Genomic DNA, 15165 nt, shown 5'->3' with positions numbered 1-15165 from the left:
CCCGTTCAGTTAGTTCAATTAGTTCCAGCCGTGAGTGATACCACGCCCGCTCAGCTGGTTCCAGGTGAGCCCATACACCCATCAGTTCCATTTCAGGTGAGCCGTCCCAGTTCATTGTGCCCGCAGAGATCCGGATTGTGTATTGCGTTTTGTGTTGTGTTCCAGCCTATTAACTGTGCTCGATGCTGCTGTGTCCCAGTCGCCGCTGCCGTGGGCAACCTGCGACAACTGTATTGTACTCCAGTCTGTTATCATCATCATTTATTCTTATGTCCATCCATGGTAAATGGCTTTTCGGGACAAGTGTCAAAGTACATACAAAGATAGAATACACATACGAAAGCTAATAGTAACACTAAAATGCACAACACCCATACGGAAGCACAAAGTATATGTTTGAAGACACATTAGTGACAAATTCATATCAGTCGCGTTCCCTCAGCCAGTCTCTCGCTCTTTTGCGACACAGCGCTGCTGAGCGAGCCCCTGTCACACCGGCAGGGGCGCGATTCCATTGGGCGGGCGCGCGGGAAAAGAAAAACTTCCGCGCATGTTCACTGTTTACCCTGGGAATCTGCAGGGCACCAGCCACAGCGGCTCTGGTGTCCCTGGTGGAGACATCGGATCGGTGCACAATGCCCTGGGTTACGTTGGACGGCGCTTGGGGGTGATAAAGCAAATAATGCACCTGTGCAACATCACGCTCAGTGATCATTGAGTCAATGGATGGCCAGTTCATGTCTACCATCAGTGGTGATACATGGGCAGACCGTCTGGTGCCCTTCACCACCTGCGCACAGTGGTTGATAACCTTTTGTAAACGGTGGCGCTGGATCTTGGTACACCCGGCCCACACCGTGGGACAATACGAAATGTGTGGAAAGATCAGCGTTTCTACTATCATTTTTTTCACCATCTCGGGCAATTTGCCGGTCATTTTTGAGAGACCACCGAGTGTGGCATAGCAGCGCCGCACCACGCTTGAGACGTGAGCTTCGAATGTGAGTCCTCCGTCTACTGTCATCCCCAACACTTTGACTGTTGGAGAAGGTTTGATAGTTGCATTGCCAAAACGAACAGATAATTGAGACGGAGATCGTCTTCTGGTAGATTTGATAAGAGTTAGATCAGTTTTGTTGGGATTGATTTTCAAACAATTTTCATCAAACCAACTATGCGCAGTGGTCACGGTGCTCTCAACAGTCGCTTGGAGTTCCGTCAAATTATTGGACAATCCCTGGTGCAAGAACTGCACATCATCGGCGTACATCACAATTTTTGAGCCATCCATATAAGACACCAAGACCTCGACTTGAAGCAGCTGGTCACCAGTCCCACTCGTCCCGAGTCGGGATCACTGATAGACCATGTCGTGGTCCGGTCAACAGATGACGTCACCACCGCCCGAGTCATCCCCAGCAGCTGCAGCGACCACGACCTGGTGGTGGCCGAGACGCCGCTGAGCAGAGAGCGCCGCCGGCCGGCCGAGATTACCATCCGCTCCACGAGAGGTCTGGTGCCGGACCGGCTGCGTCTCGAGCTGCTGCTGGCCGACTGGGCGGCTGTGTACGACGCGGTCAGCCCGGAGGAGAAGTGGTCGGCGTGGCTGGCGGTGTGGACGCCGGTGATAAATCAGCACATGCCTTTTGTCAAGATGAGGCCTCGTCATCAGCCGTGCCCATGGCTAAACGAAAATGGCGAACTGCGCGCCCTCATGCGGGAACGAGATCTGGCTCGTAGTGCGCGGTCTGACGACCCCTCCCCAGCTAGCCGTGAACACTACACAGCATGCCGCAATAAAGTCAAGAGAGCGCAGAGTGAGGCAAGATCTTCGTTCTTCCTATCGTCATATCATCACGCGAGGAAAACGACATGGAAGGACATCCGGCGGTTTTTGATAGCGCCCAAGGGCGGGGTTCGCCGGTCCGTCCCGAGTGAACGGAGCTGTCAGTGGGCAGACGAACTGAATGCGCACTTCGCTACGGTGGGGGCGCGGGTGGCGGCCACGTTTGAGGCGGCCCGGACTGGAGCGAACCGTCTGCCTCCGCGCCCGACCCGTGTTGTCAGTGGCGCGTTCAGGGTGCGGCCGGCGACCTTGCCAGAACTGTCCGCGGCACTCAAACGTATGTCAGCGTCAAGGGCATGCGGAGCAGACGGAATTACTGTTGGGATGCTGCGCATGACTTTCGAGGTGACGGGGCCGCACCTACTTACCGTCGTGAACTCGTCCATTGTGTCTGGAGTATTGCCGCCGGAGTGGAAACTCGCGACTGTAGTACCGATACATAAGGCAGGAAACACAGAGGACCCTAACAATTACCGACCGGTGTCTGTTTTGCCGACCGTTGCGAAGCTAGTAGAGAGCGTCGTGTGTACACAGCTAATGTCATTCTTGCTGACTCATAATGTTCTCTGCGATGAACAGCATGGCTTCCGGCCGGGACGATCCACGGAGTCGGCGATGCTGGATGCTGTTGGCTATCTAATGGATGGTATGGACCGTGGGTTCATTGGTTGCCTTACCACAGCTGATACATCCAAGGCCTTCGACAGCGTCCAGCATCGCCGGCTCCTGGAGAAGCTCGGCTGGTACGGGATTGACACTCATTGGTTTGAAAATTGGCTGGGCGGTCGCAGGCAGTCTGTGAGAGGTGGAACTGGAGGTACGCTACCCATTACTCATGGGGTGGTTCAGGGGTCATTGTTAGGACCAATTTTATTTTTATTTTATGCCGACGCAGTTTATTTTATGCTGTGTTCTGTATTGTTTGCCACTGTGTTATGCTGCGTTCTGTATTGTGTTCCGGTGCCTTATGCTGTGCTCTTTATTGTGTTCCAGTGTGTAATACATACTGTGTTCTGTATTGTGTTCCAGTAGCCGCTGCCGTGTGTCAGCTGTATTGTGTTCCGGTGTGTTATGGTGTGTTCTGTATTGTGTTCCAGTCGCCGCTGCCGTGGGCCACCTGCGACAACTGGTGGAACACCGAGCTGTGCTCCACCTTCGCTAACGGCACGGCCAACGGCTCGGCGGCGGCGGTAAAGACAGACCCCGTGGTGGAGTTCTGGGAGTGAGTACCTGCCTATAGTTTTTTTTTTTTCAAAAGGCCTTTAGCAGTTGGCTCTAAGGCATGTTTTCCGAACAAGCACGTGTTTTAGTCAGGGAACTGACTAAAACGTGTTTTTTCAGGGAACGTGTCAAATTGATGCATAATAAGGTACTGAAAATTTAACGTTGCTGGCGTAACGCGTTTAGAAGTTATTGGCGAAAAACGGGAGGGGGCAGATTCTGCCCCCTCCCCCAGCGGGGCGCGGGTTAACTCCGACTCCGGGCAGAACTGTCGACTCCGACCGACTCCAGCTCCGACTCCGACTCCGACTCCGCAGCCCTGCTTACACGCTCATAATTCAAATGTTTACGGGCTGACTTTCAATTTTCTTTGACCATATGAATGTCTGCACATTTCTACGTCTTCACAAAAGATTTGACGGGAATCGATAATAACCAGCGGTAACGAGCGCGATGTAAAGACAGAACCATCCCTACACGGCACAGTCTACAATTCAGGCGGCGCAGCGGCCGCGTCAGCTGCCGGGCAACCGCGCCGCCGCGGAGGCAGGATATTTGCCTTTACACTGTTACTTCAGAAAAGTTGTAAATGAATTTACTGATTGTTTGCACGAAAAGATCCGCAATTCTATTCTGGACAGGTATAAAAAATCAACGTTAATATTTCCATAAGGGCGTGAGTTATTGGCGCAAAACAAGAGGGGTGGACGAAATTTACCCCCGCCCCCAATTCCACGGTGCGTGTCAACTGTCAAGTTCTTGTATCCTGGGACTGAGCTCCGGGATAGACGACGTGAACGGTCCCCAGTGGTGCTGACATTGCTGACATTACAGACACAATATCCTGGGATTGAGCTCCGGGATAGACGACGTGGGCATTCCCCAATGACACTGACATTGCTGACATTACAGACACAATATCCTGGGATTGAGCTCCGGGATAGACGACGTGGGCGTTCCCCAGTGGTGCTGACATTGCTGACATTACAGACACAATATCCTGGGATTGAGCTCCGGGATAGACGACGTGGACGTTCCCCAGTGGTGCTGACATTGCTGACATTACAGACACAATATCCTGGGACTGAGCTCCGGGATAGACGACGTGGGCGTTCCCCAATGACACTGACATTGCTGACATTACAGATACAATATCCTGGGACTGAGCTCCGGGATAGACGACGTGGGCGTTCCCCAATGACACTGACATTGCTGACATTACAGACACAATATCCTGGGACTGAGTTCCGGGATAGACGACGTGGGCGTTCCCCAGTGGTGCTGACATTGCTGACATTACAGACACAATATCCTGAGATTGAGCTCCGGGATAGACGACGTGGGCGTTCCCCAATGACACTGACATTGCTGACATTACAGGCACAATATCCTGGGACTGAGCTCCGGGATAGACGACGTGGACGTTCCCCAGTGGTGCTGACATTGCTGACATTACAGACACAATATCCTGGGACTGAGCTCCGGGATAGACGACGTGGACGTTCCCCAGTGGTGCTGACATTGCTGACATTACAGACACAATATCCTGGGACTGAGCTCCGGGATAGACGACGTGGACGTTCCCCAGTGGTGCTGACATTGCTGACATTACAGACACAATATCCTTGGACTGAGCTCCGGTATAGACGACGTGGGCGTTCCCCAGTGGTGCTGACATTGCTGACATTACAGGCACAATATCCTGGGACTGAGCTCCGGGATAGACGACGTGGACGTTCCCCAGTGGTGCTGACATTGCTGACATTACAGACACAATATCCTTGGACTGAGCTCCGGTATAGACGACGTGGGCGTTCACCAGTGGTGCTGACATTGCTGACATTACAGACACAATATCCTGAGATTGAGCTCCGGGATAGACGACGTGGGCGTTCCCCAATGACACTGACATTGCTGACATTACAGGCACAATATCCTGGGACTGAGCTCCGGGATAGACGACGTGGACGTTCCCCAGTGGTGCTGACATTGCTGACATTACAGACACAATATCCTTGGACTGAGCTCCGGTATAGACGACGTGGGCGTTTCCCAGTGGTGCTGACATTGCTGACATTACAGACACAATATCCTGGGACTGAGCTCCGGGATAGACGACGTGGGCGTTCCCCAATGACGCTGACATTTCTGACATTACAGATACAATATCCTGGGACTGAGCTCCGGGATAGACGACGTGGGCGTTCCCCAGTGGTGCTGACATTGCTGACATTGCAGACACAATATCCTGGGACTGAGCTCCGGGATAGACGACGTGGGCGTTCCCCAGTGGTGCTGACATTGTTGACATTACAGACACAATATCCTTGGACTGAGCTCCGGGATAGATGACGTGGGCGTTCCCCAGTGGTGCTGACATTGCTGACATTGCAGACACAATATCCTGGGATTGAGCTCCGGGATAGACGACGTGGGCATTCCCCAATGACACTGACATTGCTGACATTACAGACACAATATCCTGGGACTAAGCTCCGGGATAGACGACGTGGGCGTTCCCCAGTGGTCCTGACATTGCTGACATTACAGACACAATATCCTGGGACTGAGCTCCGGGATAGACGACGTGGGCGTTCCCCAGTGGTGCTGACATTGCTGACATTACAGACACAATATCCTGGGACTGAGCTCCGGTATAGACGACGTGGACGTTCCCCAATGACACTGACATTGCTGACATTACAGACGCAATATCCTGGGACTGAGCTCCGGTATAGACGACGTGGGCGTTCCCCAGTGGTGCTGACATTGCTGACATTACAGACACAATATCCTGGGACTGAGCTCCGGTATAGACGACGTGGACGTTCCCCAATGACACTGACATTGCTGACATTGCAGACACAATATCCTGGGACTGAGCTCCGGGATAGACGACGTGGGCGCTCCCCAGTGGTCCTGACATTGCTGACATTACAGACACAATATCCTGGGACTGAGCTCCGGGATAGACGACGTGGGCGTTCCCCAGTGGTGCTGACATTGCTGACATTACAGACACAATATCCTGGGACTGAGCTCCGGTATAGACGACGTGGACGTTCCCCAATGACACTGACATTGCTGACATTACAGACGCAATATCCTGGGACTGAGCTCCGGTATAGACGACGTGGGCGTTCCCCAGTGGTGCTGACATTGCTGACATTACAGACACAATATCCTGGGACTGAGCTCCGGTATAGACGACGTGGGCGTTCCCCAGTGGTGCTGACATTGCTGACATTGCAGACACAATATCCTGGGACTGAGCTCCGGTATAGACGACGTGGGCGTTCCCCAGTGGTGCTGACATTGCTGACATTGCAGACACAATATCCTGGGACTGAGCTCCGGTATAGACGACGTGGGCGTTCCCCAGTGGTGCTGACATTGCTGACATTACAGACACAATATCCTGGGACTGAGCTCCGGGATAGACGACGTGGGCGTTCCCCAATGACGCTGACATTGCTGACATTACAGACACAATATCCTGGGACTGAGCTCCGGGATAGACGACGTGGGCGTTCCCCAGTGGCGCCTCGTGCTGACACTGCTGCTCGCCTGGATCATGGTGTACTTCATCGTGTGGAAAGGCATCAAGTCCTCCGGCAAGGTCGTCTACTTCACCGGTGAGTGGCAGACAAGGTGGTCAACTTCACCGGTGAGTGGCAGACAAGGTGATCAACTTCACCGGTGAGTGAGAAAAGCGTTCACAGCTGGCTGAAATTCTTGCGCTTTTATGACCATGCGGGCTAGTCAAAATCGATTCAGTATCATGGCAACGTCCAGACAAAAATTTTCAGCGGCTGTGTTCAGTGAATACCGGGTGTGACGGAGTTCATAGAGCCGCGGGGCCTCTGCTGACTCCCCCTGGTCGCCACCCACGCTCGTATTTCTACCATGCCGTTCGTGTGTGCCGCTCTCTGTGTGCTGCTGTTGCTGTGCTGTGTCTGACTCTCCCTGTGCCGCTGTGGCTGTGCTGTGTCTGACTCTCGCTGTGCCGCTGTTGCTGTGCTGTGTCTGACTCTCCCTGTGCCGCTGTTGCTGCGCTGTGTCTGACTCTCCCTATGCTGCTGTTGCTGTGCTGTATCTGACTCTCCCTGTGCCGCTGTGGCTGTGCTGTGTCTGACTCTCCCTGTGCCGCTGTGGCTGTGTCTGACTCTTGCTGTGCCGCTGTGGCTGTGCTATGTGTGACTCTCCCTGTGCCGCTGTGGCTGTGTCTGACTCTCCCTGTGCCGCTGTGGCTGTGCTGTGTCTGTTTCGTTGTGCTGTTGCTGTGCTGTGTCTGACTCTCGCTGTGCCGCTGTTGCTGTGCTGTGTCTGACTCTCCCTGTGCCGCTGCTGCTGTGCTGTGTCTGACTCTCCCTGTGCCGCTGTGGCTGAGTATCTGACGCTGAACCATCGCCCACAGCCACCTTTCCGTACATCATGCTGTTCGTCTTGCTGGTGCGGGGCGTCACCCTGCCCGGCGCCAAGCTGGGCATTCTGTTCTACCTGACCCCCGACTTCGGAAAACTGCTGGAGGCGCAGGTAATTAGAAATACACTCACACTGCTGGAGACGCAGGTAAGACTAACACACTGCAGGGCTGTCTAATACATTGCCGGTAGGCTCTAACCGCTCGCTTCCTTCGTCCCTCATAGTGCTATCGCAATCCCTAAAAAGATTATTGCTCAGCACCTATCGATAGGTATTACCGACCGTTACCATGCTGACCCGTTCCGTCGCTCCCCCCCCCCCCCCCCGTTGTCGGTCAGGTCTGGATAGACGCCGGGACGCAGATTTTCTTCAGCTACGCCATCGCCCTGGGCTCGATGACGGCGCTAGGATCGTACAACAAGTACAACCACAACTTCATACGCGACTGCACGCTGCTCTCCGTGGTCAACAGCTGCACCAGCCTCTTCGCAGGTGAGGAGTCCTCGGCGACACGACACGAGATCGCACCAGCCTCTCCGCAGGTGAGACGCGCTCGGTAACACGCCACGAGACTTCCTCTTCGCAGGTGAGGCACCCTCGGCAACACCAGCTTCTTAGCAAGTGAGGCATCCTCGGCGAGACCGCAAGAGACTGGGAACAGAGCAGAACACGCGAAAACAGTTGTACCAACCTCTTCGAAGGTAAGGTGACCCGGCGATACCGCACCAGCCTCTTCGCAGGTGAGGTGCCCTCGGCGAGACTGCACGAGACTGCGAACTGGGGAGGACACGCGGCAACAGTTTTACCAGCATCTTTAAAGGTGAGGTGATCCCGGCGACACGACACGATACCGCACCAGCCTCTTCGCAGGTGAGGTGCCCTCGGCCAGACCGTACGAGACTGCGAACTGGGAAGGACACGCGGCTGGCACTACCCGCCCCAGATCGCGGATCGTTAACTTCTCAGTTTCCTGCTTAGTGCATAAACTGTTCCTTTACACCTGGAATGATCTCCTGATAACTGACAAACCCCCAGGAATCACTGATGCTAGTTGTCCCCATCTTATGTGAGATGTTTCACAACGTTTCGGCCACTTACTTCTCCGCCCGTCGTCAGGTGTTCTTTGGTCCTTAGCAGGACCTGGGTGTTGTTGGCGTTGCGCCGTAAGTGTCATGCCTTTCGAAAGTTTCTGTGGTTAGCGGGGATTGAACTTGAGTTCCCCCGGTCATAAGCCACGGTTCTAGCCACTCCACTATCGAAGCAGACAAATCAACCAACTCCCCAGGAACCCCACAGCCTACGTGTCTTTGCCGGCGACGTCTCCTGCGTCCCTCGGCGCAGTCTCCCAGTAAACATGCCGACGTCGGCCCGACGTCGGCCGACGTCGGGGTGACGTCGGCAACTCGGCATCGGCATGCCGACGTCGGCCCGACGTCGGTCCAACCTCGGCACGACGTCGGCTGGATGTCGGATATGCCCGCATGTTCCGACGTCCAGCCGAGGTCCAGCCTACGTCGGGCCGACGTCGGACCGAGATCAATTGCTGAGGTCCAGCCGACGTCGGGCCGACGTCGGGGCGACGTCGGACCGACATCGGCCGCTGTTTTGACCGTTAAAATAAGATAAAATACATGTTTCATGTTTCATAAAGAGCTTCTGTATTCAAAATATCCTCAGGAAACTCAAATCTTCCTCCACGCCGAAACCCCTGATCCGGGCTGGACGGGAAACTTTATCTCATTTGGGATTGCCCGTAAGCCGAGCTCGCCCGTAGCCGGGTGCGGTGAGTGCTTGGGGGCTGCTCGGCCTATCCTTTGGTCAGGCTCAGCCCCGGCAACTCACCAGGGCCGGGCCCAGTTCATATAGAAAGGCCAGTCGGCAAGTGTCACTTTGCCAAAGTGCCACTTATCAAAGGGACACTTTGGGAAACGTTGGTGCAGGTGTGTAAGAGTGGCTATATGAATCCATTGTGGGGTCGCCCTTTCCAATAAGTGTCACGTAACAGCAATGGGACCAGGGACTCTATATGAACTGGACCCAGGGTGCTCGTCAAGAAGACCAATGTCTCCATCATATCATCCTTCCGGCTCTGAAATGGTCTTGTCAGACCGAAAGGGCATAACCCAACAAAACAAACTCAATTCGCTATCTGGCTGCGTGGTGTAGTGATTAGCGCACTAACCTCCCGTTCAAATGACACGGGGTTCGAATCCCATCGCCAGCTGATGCTTTTGGCGTGTTGTCCCAGTAAACATGTCGACGTCGGCGACTGGCGGGCCCGCCGCCGCCGGTTGATATTTTTTGCGCGTTGTCCCAATAAACATGCCGACGTCGGCCCCGTCGGTCCAACGACAAACGATCTCGTCAACCTCGGCAAACGATCTCGGCCCGACGTCGGCTCGACGTCGGCTGGACTACGGCTGGACGTCGGAACATGCGGGCATATCCGACGTCCAGCCGATGTCGGGCCGAGGTTGAACCGACGTTGGGCCGACGTCGGGCCGAGCCTCGGCCCGACGTCGGGCCGACGTCGGCATGTTTACTGGGTCTAAGCTGTCTGCAGATTCTGGAAGTGCACTCAGCACTGTCAGCGGAATGCCTGCTGTTGAGTGTCCATGACAGGTTGGATGATGATGTAAATAATAAGCAAATTATTACAAATGCATTCAAATGCATTCTCTTTTTGAATATATATGAATGCATTTGTAACAATTTGTTTATCATTTACATCATCATCCAATGCCTGCTGTCATATCAACATCCACCCATTCCAGGGTTCGTGGTGTTCAGCGTACTCGGCTGTCTACTGTAGGTATATGGTCTGTTCTGTTGTATGATCTTCTTCTTCTATGGTTCTTCTGTTGTGTATGGTCTGTATATGGTTCTGTTCCTCTGTGTTCCAGGGTTCGTGGTATTCAGCGTTCTCGGTTTCATGGCCACCGAACAGGGTGTCACCGTTGACGTCGTGGCAAAGTCAGGTGAGAAAGTAGTCGTCTTTGGGCCGAGAATGCCATACTTGTCATAGGTATCATAGTCCTTAGAATGTAGAGCCATTGAGAACAAAAATAAGATTAAAACATGACAAGGGTAGCTTCCGCTGGCAGGACCGGGTCTGGCGTTAATCGCCCTCTCCCCCTGGCAGGACCGGGCCTGGCGTTAATCCCTCTCCCGCTGGCAGGACCGGGTCTGGCGTTAATCGCCCCCTCTCCCGCTGGCAGGACCGGGCCTGGCGTTAATCCCTCTCCCGCTGGCAGGACCGGGTCTGGCGTTAATCGCCCTCTCCCCCTGGCAGGACCGGGCCTGGCGTTAATCCCTCTCCCGCTGGCAGGACCGGGCCTGGCGTTAATCGCCCTCTCCCGCTGGCAGGACCGGGCCTGGCGTTAATCCCTCTCCCGCTGGCAGGACCGGGCCTGGCGTTAATCCCTCTCCCGCTGGCAGGACCGGGCCTGGCGTTAATCCCTCTCCCGCTGGCAGGACCGGGCCTGGCGTTAATCCCTCTCCCGCTGGCAGGACCGGGCCTGGCGTTCTCCCCCTGGCAGGACCGGGCCTGGCGTTAATCCCTCTCCCGCTGGCAGGACCGGGCCTGGCGTTTATCGCCTACCCGAAGGCGGTGTCGCTGATGCCGCTGGCGCCGCTCTGGTCCATCCTGTTCTTCGTGATGCTGCTCACGCTGGGCCTGGACTCGCAGTTCGTGGCCGTCGAGGGCTTCGTCACCGCCATCGTCGACCTCTACCCGCAGTACCTCAGGTACCGTACCCGCAGTACCTCAGGTACCGTACCCGCAGTACCTCAGGTACCGTACCCGCAGTACCTCAGGTACCGTACCGTCAGTACCCCAGGTACCGTACCCGCAGTACCTCAGGTACCGTACCCGCAGTGTCTCAGATACCGTACTACAGTACCTCAGGTACCGTACCCTCAGTACCTTAGGTACCGTACCCGCAGTACCTCAGGTACCGTACCCGCAGTACCTCAGGTACCGTACCCGCAGTACCTCAGGTACCGTACTACAGTACCTCAGGTACCGTACTACAGTACCTCAGGTACCGTACCCGCAGTACCTCAGGTATCGTACCCGCAGTACCTCAGGTACCGTACCCGCAGTACCTCAGGTACCGTACCCTCAGTACTACAGGTACCGTACCCTCAGTACCTGAGGTACCGTATCCGCAGTGTCTCAGATACCGTACTACAGTACCTCAGGTACCGTACCCTCAGTACCTCAGGTACCGTACCCGCAGTACCTCAGGTACCGTACCCGCAGTACCTCAGGTACCGTACCCTCAGTACCTCAGGTACCGTACCCGCAGTACCTCAGGTACCGTACCCGCAGTGTCTCAGATACCGTACTACAGTACCTCAGGTACCGTACCCTCAGTACTTCAGGTACCGTACCCGCAGTACCTCAGATGTCGTACTACAGTACCTCGGGTACGGTACTTGCAATTCCTCAGGTACAGTACTAAAGTACCTCAAGTACTTATCGTTAAATGATTAACGTTTGCGTGGTAACAATTATTAATCCTATACATCACAATACATCAATTTTACTCGACTGACAGATAATGAAATTGCGTGGCGTGTCCCATGTGATGTCATCTGCAGACCGTATCCAGTGACGTCATTCTGTGTCTATTTTCAGGGTCGGCCGGCGCCGGGAGATATTCATTCTGGTGACGTCACTGGTCGGGTTTCTGCTCGGCCTGTTTCACGTAACCAATGTAAGTGGCTGCCACCCGGTCTGAACGGAATATACCTGATGCAGGTAACTAGGCTTATCCTATTCAGACTGGACACGACACTGGACAGTGCAGGGTATATCACTACAGAAGCAATGCCTCGTGACATTCGTGCCCGATGAGATGAAGTGTTCTGTTTTAATGTGTCACTCATTTTGCACCGGTTAGGGGAGAGCGGGGCCAGTTGAAACACGGGGTCAGATGAAACATGGCTTTATTTTCAACAGTATGCAACATATGGCGTTGCCGACTCCACTGCGCATCCGCGCTCGACCACTTCCTTTGTCAACGGCGTTTGGGCGGCAAACGGACGGTAATTTTGATTTGACACTTGTTTTTGTGTTTTTGAGGGGCGTTTGGGAGAAATCGTTCTTATGAATATTTTGTGATATCTCATATACCTTTGTTTGCTGAAAGAAGAACTCCTGGCTCCGGAATAACACCTTATTTGGCCCTTCATTCAGCATGATGCCGTCCCTCCAGCTCGTTTGACATGTGCTTTACGGCGCGTGCGAGATGGCGGGAGCGGATGGGGTCAATTGAAACGCTTCTCTGAGGGTCAGTTGAAACAGGGCCACAGGCCGTTTCAATGGACCCCGGTGACCTTTGCAATGGTTATTGTTCAGGAGCTGTAAACATTAAAGGAAATAGTCCACCTTTGAAATGAGCTTTTAACCCATTTATGCCCAGGAATATTGACCATCATGAAAATCGATGAAATCAAGATATGTTACGCTTCTACCAGGGCCTTGCATGGAATCGAAAATATTTTTTGCCGGCAGCAAAAGTTTTTCGAGAAAAACGTAAAAAACGTGCGTTGCGAAATCGCAACGAAGGGCACACCGGGCGCCATCAGCGTTGCGAAAACGCAACGACGGGCACATCAGACGGACATAAAGTACACTAAACCGCCGTATATGCTAGTTTGTTTTAACATATATTTCACCAACTGTTGAAAAATATTGCTTGAGAATGCGGAACCCACATCCCTCTTGCTTTATTACCCGCCTAAGAGCCTCAATGAAGGAGCATAACTTAACCCTCGCCCGTAAACGGCTTTCTGCCACCTTCGCCCATGCAGGGGGGGGGGGGTTGGTGCGACCCCCCCCTTGGCGTTTGAAAACGGAGCGTCGTAGAGCTTAGCGGAAAAGACCAACGGATTGCTCTCAACGAGATCTCGCGATTGGTGGTATATTTTTTGGTCCTAGGTCAACATTTGACCTACTTTTGACCGGTCAAAGGTCAAATTTTCGGAAAAATAGACTTTTTTCAACTTTCGGCGGCGATTGCGGCAAAACGGTGGGAGATATCGACTTGAAACCTTCACTATCGTGTTCCTTGATCAATTCTCTATCGTTTGGTATGTATTTCGTTTCCCTAGCTCTAAAAATGGCGCGTTGGGAGCGCCGGAAGTCGGCAAGGTCACAGTCGGCGGCAGAAATTCGAAAAATCAAAATTTAAATTTTTGAAATCTGATTGTATTTTTGGATTTGGGAGGTCCATTTGCTCCCTATAGAAGCTAATATTGCTGCATATTCCCATTGAGGTGACAAGAATTAGCAAAATAGTGGTTCGGGCGCTTTTCAAAAATAGTACCGGACGCTGTTCCTCTTGTGACGTCATAGCTCCGTGACCTGACCTGACCCGGTCAAGTTTCTTATACCATATGATAGCCAATACCTGCCCCAACATGCATGGAAAGTTTCATCACGATCCATCAACCGATCTTCGTACCACCGGCAGGAAACCTCGGGCGTTGGCACTCAGTTTGTGAAAATCCGGCCGGAGGCTGTTCCCTTTGTGACGTCATAACTCCGTGACCTGACATGACCCGGTCAAATTTTTTTTTATCAAAAGATGCGCAAGGTTTGCCCCATAAGGTACCCAAAATTTGGCGGCGCTGCGCGCCGCCGTTTTTGCACTATTTCCGAAAAACCTCAGGGGGGGGGGTTGCACCAACCCCCCCCTACATGGGCGAGGGTTAAGGGTTCGCGAACGGGGAGATGGCAACAAACGTTCATTATCAACAACAATTTATTTATTATTTATTTATTTATTTCACATCGTGACTGTCCTTTCCATCATACAATGGCTGTTCTTGGCAGTCGTGTCCAATAATCACGGAATTGGGAATCGTATGCACATCATTCAGGACAGACAAACAATATACGACCATACAGCGTGTAAAAATATACCTCATCATGCAGTGTTCTTCTTAAACAGGGAGAACTAGTCATCGCCATACTGTTCCCTCAGCAGCATCGCCCGGTACTCCTTCTTAAATCTGTGCAGGCCTAGCTCGCGGAGTGCTGCTGGGAGGCTGTTATACATGGTCACAGCGCTATACAGAAATCGACGGCGGCCGGCCTCCGTTCGGATCATAGGCGTGTCCAGATGATCGGCTTGTCGAGTGCCGCGGCCATGCACGCTCCCTCGACACGCTATACTAGCACGCAGAACCTCGGGCTGTCCCGTGGCGAGCATCTTCTTCAGCAGCATGACTGATTGAAATCGCCACAAGTTCTCAGCTGAGAGCCATCGCAGTTCTCTCATGACGTCACTTATATGATCGAACTTTCGGCGACCCGAGACAACCCGAGCGCCGAAGTTCAACAGCCTCTGAAGCCTACTGGTCTGCGTGACACCGCAGACACCGTAAACACTGATGGCGTACCGAATCGTTGACACAGCCAAAGCCTGCACGAGCGTGACTAGCGTGTCCCTGGGTAGGTAGTGTCTGGTGTGGCAGAGGCCACTCAACACTCCTGTACATACAGCGGCGCACAACCTCGGATACGTGAGTGTCAAACGACAGGTGTGCATCAAATGTGACGCCAAGGTTCTTCGCCGTCGGTGACTGCTCTATGGTGGCGCCCATAAAATCGACCGTGATGGGTGGAAGTTGCCGTGTGTTTTGGCGTGTGCCGATGACCA

At 53.5% G+C, this 15165-nt stretch overlaps 1 protein-coding gene across 1 annotated transcript in view; it reads left to right on the top strand.

Moving 5' to 3' along the window:
- LOC122365234 (sodium- and chloride-dependent taurine transporter-like) overlaps positions 1-15165 on the top strand; it is a 55387-nt gene that overhangs the window by 16093 nt on the left and 24129 nt on the right. The window contains exons 5-11 of the mRNA XM_043336236.1: positions 2944-3068; positions 6554-6702; positions 7485-7603; positions 7831-7984; positions 10396-10470; positions 11068-11239; positions 12135-12213. Of these exons, the coding sequence (XP_043192171.1) occupies positions 2944-3068; positions 6554-6702; positions 7485-7603; positions 7831-7984; positions 10396-10470; positions 11068-11239; positions 12135-12213 (873 nt within the window). The remainder of the gene's footprint in view (positions 1-2943; positions 3069-6553; positions 6703-7484; positions 7604-7830; positions 7985-10395; positions 10471-11067; positions 11240-12134; positions 12214-15165) is intronic.

This window comes from Amphibalanus amphitrite, unplaced genomic scaffold, assembly GCF_019059575.1.
Source record: "Amphibalanus amphitrite isolate SeventyFive unplaced genomic scaffold, NRLGWU_Aamphi_draft 000724F_arrow, whole genome shotgun sequence".
NCBI lineage: Eukaryota > Metazoa > Arthropoda > Thecostraca > Balanomorpha > Balanidae > Amphibalanus > Amphibalanus amphitrite.
The sequence above is the reverse complement of the archived record's forward strand: the minus strand, read 5'-3'. Positions and strand labels throughout refer to the sequence as shown.